Genomic DNA, 10,245 nt, shown 5'->3' with positions numbered 1-10,245 from the left:
CAAGAATCAATAGATGGGCCAGCAGTTGGCATAATGGCTATGTCACTGCACTCCCATGTAGTCGACCGCAGTGCAAGTCCAGACCCAGTGGCTTAAACTCATGCTGGGTGCATGTACAAGCGTGCCCAGGATCCCAAGAGGAGAATGGAGGAGAGAGGATTGTGGCATGGCCATCCCCTCTGGGGGTGGTGATTTCTCACTTTCTGTCTCTGTCTCTGTCTTTCTGGCAAGCATACATGTCCTATAGCAAAAACTCTCAAAAAAGAAAAAAAATAATCAATAGAATCTTTTTTCAGCCCTCAAGTAAAACATAGAAAAATAAATTGATGTGAAATACTTGATTTTCTGTGATCACATTATAAAATAGAATAAACTACCAAAGCATAAAACTCAATTACATAGAGGAGCCAGTGAGTTCTCCAGCCCTTACAAAATAGGTAGAAAGCTATCTAGTAGAAATTTTTCTACTGCAACAAATTAGTAAATTGAATAATTATGCCTATAATAATTTTTCTACTGCAACAAAATAGTAAATTGAATAATTAATTAGTAAATTGAATAATTAGTAAATTGAATAATAATAATAGTTCTATTGTATCATATTTCAATTTAAATTTGAAATCTCAAAAATTGACAAATATCAGTCAAAATTTGGTGAGATAACACATAGACAGAGTTACTTCACCAAAAACATTTTAAATAGGATTTAATTCTTTGATTTAAATATAGCTGAGTCCAGGCATAGGAAGGCTTGGGCCAAAGAAGAGGAAAAAAAACTATCATGTTTAACATATGTATTTATATTTCTTTCTAGTTACAAAGCTAACTTGATGTAGGGACCAGCAGTTAGCATAATGGCTATGTCGCTGGACTCCCACATAGTCGACCGCAGTTTGAGTCCCGGACCCTGTGGCTTAAACTCATGCCAGGTGCATGTGCGTGCGTGACCAAGATCCTGAGAGGAGAATGGAGGAGAAGGGATTGCGGCGTGGCCATCTCCCCTGGGAGGTGATTTCTTGCTTTCTGTCTCTTTGTCTCTGTCTGTCTGGCAAGCGCACATGCACTATAACAAAAAAAAAAAAAAAAAAAACTCTCCAAAGAAAAAAAAAGCTAACTTGATTTAAATAATGCTTCCATACACCTTGATCATACTTTAGCAAATGAAACTCCTGAGCCTAATGGCAACTCATACAATTTAAACAGTATAGTTTTCTAATGACTTTAAGCAAACAACCGCCTCCTACCCCAGTAAGCGCTTGCGCACTTCTGTTCATGTGTTTATTGAAAGTTCTTTTTTGGGTCAACTAGCAGCATGGTGGTTGAGGTGTCTGGATCCCACGTGGCCAACTGTGCAGTTTCATTCCTGGGCTTGAAAAACATGCCTGGCATGTTTTTGTGCGTATGTGTGCCCAAAATCTTGAAAGGAGAAAAGGAAGAGAAGGGATTGAGATGTGACAATCCCCTGTGGGAGGGCTGCTTTAACACTTTGCTTCTCTCTTTCTCTCTCTTCTGTCTCTCTCCAGCACACACACCCTCTAGCCAATTAAAGAGAGAGAGAGAGAGAAAAGTCCTTTACTATAGATTTTGGCTGTGGCATCCATTAACTGACTTATATTTCTGATAAATAACAAGATCAGCTTGGTGGTTAGTACTGAGTATTGGCTCACGAATAAATGAGTAGATGAAAATATAAGAACTGTCCACACATATACCATGAAATAAATGAAGCAGGTTTAACTTTATTTCTCAATTTTTACTTTTGTGACATAACTGAGTTAAAACTTAACACAATGTACTTTTTGAAGGTATATACTGTTTACAGAAAAGAAATAATATGAGCTTACCTCATTTTGGAAGAAAGGTGTTGGTTAAAAAAATGAAACTTAAAAAGTTTAAAGCCACTGGCTTCTAAAAAAAAATCACATTTTTTTAAATGGCTGGCTCTTTCAAACAATGACACATGAGCCACTAAAACAAGAAAGTAAATTCCAAATTTATATTTGCTTGCTTATTTTAGTCATATATAATCTCAATTCAATTTAAGTATCGAGATGAACATTAGATATTTTCTGTGACTTTTCTGACTCCACCTAATTAACTTGATTAAAGAAGCAATTTAAATACTTCCAGGGAAGTGTGAATTCAGCTGGAGGATTTGAATGAAGATGAGAAAATGAATAAATTCCTCTCACAAGTGTTTATTAAATGCGTAGGCTCAGCTTCCCACTGGTGAGATTGGGCTCATGTATCTAGAGGTGAATGCAAACGCAGTGACTTTTAGGCCAACCCTGAGAGCTAGGTGTAGCCCCAAGGCATTCTCAGCTCATCTTCCTGTACAATGACCCACTCTTGCAGTGAGTGTGGGAACTTGCAAGGAGTCTCAGGCTTCTGTGGAAATTTCTGCAGTTGAAATCCACTGGGGATTCTAGGAGGGAGCCTCAGGATGCGTAGAGTTGAGTTGTCTTCTGGTGGGGCTGGGCTGCCTTATTCTAGAGAGAAAGACTCCCTCCACATACCATGCCAGGTACAAAGCACAATTGTTATTCATTTCTTGGTAATAAGATCTAAAGCTAGGCAGTGACTTGAAATTTAACATGCATTATAAAGACTTTCCCATTTTAAGTATTTCAAGTTTTGTGTTTGCACAAAATATTTTCATAGTGTTATAAGAGATCTAAATGGGGAAACATTTAAAAAAACAAAAAAGGGCCAGCCCCATAGTGCAATGATTAAGTATTGTACAGAGGGAGTCAGATCCCACATGGCTGACCATGGTTTAAGTCCTGGCCCTAGAGGCTTGAAAAACATGCCGGGACCAAGTGCCCAAGATCCTGACAAGATGAAGAGGTGTAGGAAAGAGGATTGTGATGGGACTAGTCCCCATTTAGGGGTAGAAAGGGCATGCTTTCTCTTTCTTTCTCTGGCATGCACATACTCCCTCTGGAACAACAACAAAAAAGCATAAAACAGAGGTTCTTTAGAGTGACTCATAAAGACAAATAAACTATTGTCCTTTATTGCCAATGTGACTTACAATTATCCACTCACATCTGTCTTTTTAGATACCTAAATCATTCATGAGGATTATAAATGTTCTTTATGTGTGTATTGGGATTAAAAAAAAAAAAAAAAAAAAACCCCCCCCACGGCGTGGGATTATAAATGTTCTTTATTTTGTGATTGGGATTAAAAAAAAAAAAAAAAAAACACCCTGCCAAGGCAGGTGCAACAACTAAAAGAATAAAAGAATACATCTTCCTGTTTCTTTTTGTTACCTCTGTTTAGAAAAAGAAATCATCCCTGAGAGAAACCTTGAAGAAATGCCTCTAGTGATAATTTCTGGAAACAAATTAAACATATTGCTATACAAAAGGGAAAGGAGGAAAGAGAAAAAAAAAAAAAAGGCAAGGCAAGGTGGACTGGTGTGTCAATCTTACAGTGACAGGTCAGCAGAGGAGGAGTTTCCTTCCTGTGAACTCCATAAAAGGTCAGCTCACCATCCACAGGAGACAGACTCTGCTGCAACCATCCTGAAGCTTCAGGTGTTCTCTTCCAGAATCCCCAATGGATTTCAGTCGCAGAAGCTTCCACAGAAGCCTGAGTTCCTCCTCGCAGGGACCTGCACTCAGCATGAGCAGTTCCATTTATAGGAAGGGGAGCATGCAGCGCCTTGGGGCTGCACCCAGTGTTTATGGGGGAGCTGGAGGCCACGGCACCCGTATCTCAACCTCCAGGCACATGGTGAGTTATGGAAGCGATCTGACCAGCAGCAGCGACCTGTTTTCTGGCAATGAGAAAATGGCCATGCAGAACCTAAATGACCGTCTGGCGAGCTACCTAGAAAGAGTGCGGTCCCTGGAGCAGTCCAACTCCAAACTTGAAATGCAGATCAAGCAGTGGTATGAAACCAACGTGCCTAGCACCCATCGGGACTACAGCGAATATTACAAACAAATACAAGAGCTGCAAAATCAGGTGAGGAATCGTGCCTGTGTTTTCTTCTCTACTGTTAAGCAAGATGAGTCAAGAGGGCATGTAGATTAGGTAGGCCTAAAGGGATGTGGTAAAGCAAATTAGGCAGAAATGCAACATCTAGCTATAAAAACGCTATACTCTATCATGTACCCCAGTGCTACAGTACTTACCTATATGACAGGGAGTAGTTATACTGTTATAACAGTAAAAATCATACTATTTTTAAATTCAATAACATAAAATATGAAAATTATATCCTCTAGCCCTATAGACCCTTTGTCACAGCTAAATGACTTCAGAGCTAACTAGATTAGTGAACAATTTTTCCTGAAAAGAGCTCAAATTTTTTATGTAGTAATAAATTATTCTTAGTTTTTCATCCAGTCCCCATCAACTATTGAAATTCTAGTCAATTTAGAGATTTATTTTCCCTCTCATTCATGTAAATATTATAATACAAATATTTGAAAACTGTATCACAGATCTAAGCAATAAAGCGACTCATTATGGAAACAGGGAGGAAGGGACCCAGGCCTGAATGATACCTGGATATTTAAATGCCCCACTTAATAATCTGATCATCACCACCAAGCAGCCAGAAACAACATCTACAGTAATAAAATGTTCTATTGCCCCTAATTCACATTTATTGCTATCATATCACAACCTGTACCCACGTCATTCAAGAAAGGTGGAGTTCTCTATTTTATCAATTGTATGAAATGAAAGCAGAAGACTTTGCTCCTAATTGAAGATTTCAGATATGACACAGAGCATATGCTTCGTTCATATGTTCTTATCTACTCAAGAAAAATGTCTTTCATTTTCATTTCTATTTTAAGATTCAAATTCCTTTAGAGCAAAGGCCACCTACTTACCAGCAAGGCCTTTTCTTGAGTTGTATTAGACATAAGTGCAATTTGATTCAGATGCTACAGAAGGTTACTCTGGGATTTCAGAAATTATGTGAAGCAACAGTGCATAAATTGCCCTTCCTGCCAACCAGTCATCTTCCTTAGAGTCTCATCAGCCCTCTCCCAAACTGGCTCCACTGAAAGAGATATGTCATTGTTCTGACATGTATGCATCTTAGAGAATGCACCCTTTAGTTAACCACTTCTAGGGCTTATCCATCATGATATCCCTATTGCCTATCAACTCCCATCATACAAGTGTTCATTTATCCCGTCAGTACTTAATGGACATTAGGTAGGTGTTAACCATCAGACTGAGTACTGGAGAAGATGATCACAAACATAGTGTGACTTAGAAAGAAATAGACAAGGACAAAGGCAGCTACAACACAGAGGGATAAATGCCAACAAGGAGAACTGGTGTGTCAAGACAATGAGAACACAGGCAGATTATCCAGTACATTTTTGAAGACATCATTGAAGGCTCCCTTGAAGCAATGTTGTCGATGCAGACATGGGGAAAAGGAGTAGGATTTCAGCAGGTAAGAGGGACTAAAGGGAAAGTTCTAAATAGGAACAATGTCAAAGGAAACCATTCAATAAGATCTGATAACTCAAGTTGAGTCAAATTCTTTTTTTGTAAAATCACAAGAGAGCAGATGCAACTCTGTGGACTCGAGTTGCATTTTATGACTTTATTATGTTAAATACTCATGTCACGATTCTTTCTATTTCCATGTGTAAATTCTGATATAATAGTGATTACATCTGATTATAAATTCAATCATTTTAATTCATTTAAGCTCCTACCCAGTTGAAAATAATCTCTCTCATGTGTTTTCCAGATTAAGGATGCTCAATTGCAAAATGCTCTATGTATCCTGAAAATTGATAATGCTAAACTGGCCGCTGAGGACTTCAGACTGAAGTAGGTTCTCTTATACCATAGTAAAACTTTCGGAGAATGAACTTCTTTTAGTAGTCCTTTATGACATATGACACTTTACACATGATGGTTGTTAAAGGAACTACCAATAAATTTTTTCAGAACCTTAACGCTTAAAGGATGTTAGAAGCTATCTGGTCTAGCCCAGTAGTTGACATGGACTTCTCTCTCCTGTAATACTAATATTTGGACATCCAGTGTGTAACTGAACACCTCCAGTAACTACTACTATTCCTACTGATTAGCACTGGTTGATAAACTGTTCTTTTTATACAACCTGACATTTTCCTTTCAACCACTAAACTACTTCCTGCCCTTGGAGTAATAACAAAGTAATTAACAATTCCCCTTCTGCATAAGTGCCCTTATGTTATCTAAAGAGAGCCATATGTCTACCTTAGTGATTCTCCAATTAGTTATCCATATTCATTCAAACACCTCCAAGAGTATGGCCCAAGCTCCAGGGGTGATGACATTTTCTAGTTTGTCATTGTTTTGGATTGACCAACCAAAGAACTAGGACCAATCTTCATGAATGCACTTCAAACTGTGTTCACTTTCTTGGTAGTCATCACACTACATCTGATCAGAGTTGCTTCTTTTTTAAAATTTATTTATTTATTGGGACCAGCAGTTGGTGTAATGGCTATGTCTCTAGACTCCCATGTTGTCGACCAGTTTGAGTCCCAGACCCAGTGGCTTAAACTCATGCATGTTTGTGTGTGTGCCCAAGATCCCGAGAGGAAATGGAGAAGGGATTGTGGCGTGGCCATCCCCCCTCCCCCCGGCGGGTGATTTCTCACTTTCTGTCTCTCTGTCTCTCTGTCTCTCTTTCTGGCGAGCACACGTGTCCTATAGCAAAAACCTCTCCAAAAAAAGTTATTTATTTATTTACACTCAATCACTACTAATGATACTGTAATGATACTGTAATGTGTATCATTATAGCATATCAAATGAATTTTTCCATCATGAAAACATTATATTGGTTCAAAGACATTACCATACACATCATCAACAGAGTTGTTTCTTAAAAGTTGCATCCACACAAGAGCTTCCTCCTCCTGAATTTGTAGAATGCATTAACACTAAAAAGCCCTTTATGGTTTAGAAAAGCAGCATTTTAATGCTACAAGGAATTAAAAAGAAAAAAATGAGAAAGCAGATGTGAAAATTAAAGCAGTGAAAGTTCATAAATTCTAGTTTTCCTAAGTCAGCTTGTGAGAATCATTTGTATTGTATTATCATTTTCAAATTTGTCTATTAAAAAAAATAAATAAATAAAATAAGTGTGTAGGAGCCAACCAGTGGTGTGGTGGATAAATCAGATGGTTCCCACACGGCCAACTGTGCAGTTCAAGCCCTAGACCCAGCAGCTTGAGAAATACACCAGGCACATGTTCATGTTTACCCAAAATCCCTAGAGGAGAATGGAGGAGAAGGGATTGTGGTATGGCCATCTCTACTTGGGGGGGGGGGCGTGCTTTGTCACTTTCTCTTTTCTCTCTTTCTCTTTGGTGAGTACACACACTCTATAGCAAAATAAAAAATAAAAGAGTGTGTATAAGATTATAGAGAAGTGTGTATGGCTAAAATAATTCATTCTGGATATATCTATTTACAAAATAATAAAGAAAAAATGGGACCAGTTCCATGGAAGCAAGATCCCACATGACTAACACAGTTTAAATCTAGTGCCAGGCATGAGCTAGAATTTCCAAGATCTGGTGGGCTAAAGGAAGGGGATTGCAGTGTAACCCTGTGAAAGGTTCTCTCTCTCTCTCTCTCTCTCTCTCTCTCTCTCTTCTCTGTGGACACACATATACTCTATCACAAATTTAATGACAGATAAATAAATAAATTCTGTACATTCATCAGTAAAATTAGTCATTACTTAAAAAGTCTTGGAGCCAGCAGGTAGTGTGGTGGTTAAGGTGCTGGACTCCCACCTGGCCAACTGATTTGAATCCCAGACCTAGTGGCTTGAGAATCACAACAAACAAATAGATAAATAAACACTTAAAAAAGAAATATTCTAGAATTTAAAGCTTTTAAACTTATTTCAGATTACCTTTTCACCAGTCACTCCAAATCACAGAGCTTATATTATACAGCAAATTTTCTTATTTCTAGGTTCTCATGCCATTTCACGAATGTATAAAGGGGAGACTTATAAACTACTGAAATTGATTTCTTCATATATCACATAAAAAGTCATCTCATTATGTTAGATTGCCTTTCCTATAATGGCTTCCAAAAGACTCAACTATTTCTATGTACTAATTAATTCACAGGTTTGAGACTGAGAGGGGCATGCGCATAACAGTGGAAACAGATCTCCAAGGCCTGAATAAGGTCTTTGATGATCTAACCCTAAATAAAACAGACTTGGAGCTTCAAATTGAAGAACTGAATAAAGACCTGGTTCTCATCAAAAAAGAACATCAAGAGGTGAGAAAATATTCAAAAGTGGTACTGAGAATGATGTAAAGGCTTGGAGAAACAGAAGAAGAAAAGCTGATGGTGGTGGTGACAGTGATGATGACGATAATGATGTAAGCTCTGACATCTTTTCATTGGTTGCCATAGGTTAAACAACTTAGAGCAGTACCTGGACCTCAGTAAGCCCTACATAAGTTCTTATTTTCTTTCTTTTTTACTCATTCCCAAGTGAAAGAAGCCATAAGACTTCTTAAGTCATTTCTGCCCAGCCTTATCTGAAAATATGTTTCAGACTAAAATCAGTCATGACTTTCACTCTTGCAGGAGGTCGATGGCCTACGTGGACAGTTGGGCAACACTGTCAATGTGGAGGTAGATGCTGCTCCAGCCTTGAACCTCGGCACTGTCATGAATGAGATGAGGCAGAAATATGAAGTCATGGCCCAGAAGAACCTTCAAGAGGCCAAAGAACACTATGAGAGACAGGTAATAGCATAATTCTAAAAGGTGAGATGTATAGAGGCTGTCCTCCAGAAAGAGATAATTCATGTACTTCTCTCTTTCCTTACTTGTTTGTTTGTTTGTTTGTTTGTTTATTCTGTTCTGTTCTTGCAACTTTAGACTGAACCTCTGCAGCAACAAGTCATACTGAACACTGAAGAGCTAAAAGAAGCTGAAGATCAAGTAAAGGAGCTGAGACGTACCTACCAGAGCCTAGAGATAGAACTCCAGTCCCAACTCAGTACGGTAAAGCACATCTAACTTCTGTTTCTCAATCCAGTGTCTGTTTACTAAGCGCCTATGTTAGGAACTCCAGAAATGCAGATGCCATTAAGAGATAACTTCTTCCCTTGAACAACCAGCAGGGAAACAGGCTGAGCAAACGAGTATAATGAAAAGACATAAAGAAATTGAAGGGCAATGTACTGCATGAATGAAGAGAAACACATAGATATGGAAGAATTGACAGAGAAAGTGGCATTGATACGAGATCTTAAATTTCGAGATGGAGACAAATGTTAAGCTGGAGAATAGGAATCAAGACATTCTGGGCTAAGCGAGTTGGTCAGCTCATGACAAGTTCTGCTGTGGTAGCCAGGAACCCTCAAATAATAGTGGCCTACAACACTATCCATCAGGGTTGGCTACAGCTCTGCTCCATGGCATTACCACTCTATGGTAAGGCTAAAGGAGTAAACACTATTTGGGATGTGCCAGTGTGGTAGCAAAAAAAAAAAAAAAAATGTAACGTCCTAGTCACATGGTATTATAGCACTTAGAGCTTATACTCAGAAAAAGTACTTGTCAATTTTTCATCTGTATTTCATTAGCCAATGAAAGTCACATGACAAATCCTGGTATCAATGATTGAGGAAGTCTAAATATTCCACTGGAGAAACACCACAATTCACATGAGGGGGGGGTCTTCAAAAAGTACATGGAGAATCTGGAAAAACTTATACATAAATTTCAAGATTCTTATGCATCAAAATAAATTCATACATTTTTCCACTAACTTTTTGAAGCTCCAGGGTATAACCTCCTCATAGGGTGGGGAAGCAAATATTGAGAACAATAATCCAATGTATTAATACCACATTGAAAGAACAATGGGTCCAACGCTTAAAACAAGCCAAGGAACAAACACAAGAGCCAGTATTCCTAGCTGGCTAGCCGTAGGTGTCCAGATGGAAGAAGTGGGAGATGGAGCTGGAAATATGCATGATGCCCCTAGTGATCAGCTGCAGAAACTCTTCTCAAAAGAAATTAAAATTGAGCCATCTCTTAAATCAACTCCTCAAATAAGAAACATTGTTTTTTCTTGTGCTTGTAGAAGGAATCTTTGGAGCACACACTAGAGGAGACCAAAGCTCGTTATGGTGGCCAGTTGGCCAACATCCAGGCACGGCTAAGCTCTCTAGAAGCTCAACTGACACAGATTCGGAGTGACATGGAACACCAGAATGC

The 10,245-nt window shown here is 38.6% G+C and overlaps 1 protein-coding gene across 2 annotated transcripts in view; it reads left to right on the top strand.

Annotated features, from left to right (window-relative positions):
• The first annotated feature begins 3,396 nt into the window (after positions 1–3,396).
• KRT20 (keratin 20) overlaps positions 3,397–10,245 on the top strand; it is a 15,831-nt gene continuing 8,982 nt past the window's right edge. For both annotated transcript variants that reach the window (XM_014590686.2, XM_027774769.1), the window contains exons 1-6: positions 3,397–3,975; positions 5,735–5,817; positions 8,130–8,286; positions 8,602–8,763; positions 8,899–9,024; positions 10,112–10,245. The exon at positions 10,112–10,245 is cut by the window's right edge and continues 123 nt beyond it. In XM_014590686.2, coding sequence (XP_014446172.1) covers positions 3,565–3,975; positions 5,735–5,817; positions 8,130–8,286; positions 8,602–8,763; positions 8,899–9,024; positions 10,112–10,245 — 1,073 coding nt within the window. In that variant the 5' untranslated portion in view covers positions 3,397–3,564. The remainder of the gene's footprint in view (positions 3,976–5,734; positions 5,818–8,129; positions 8,287–8,601; positions 8,764–8,898; positions 9,025–10,111) is intronic.

This window comes from Tupaia chinensis, unplaced genomic scaffold, assembly GCF_000334495.1.
Source record: "Tupaia chinensis unplaced genomic scaffold, TupChi_1.0 Scaffold000477_1, whole genome shotgun sequence".
In the NCBI taxonomy this organism is placed as follows: domain Eukaryota; kingdom Metazoa; phylum Chordata; class Mammalia; order Scandentia; family Tupaiidae; genus Tupaia; species Tupaia belangeri.
The sequence above is the reverse complement of the archived record's forward strand: the minus strand, read 5'-3'. Positions and strand labels throughout refer to the sequence as shown.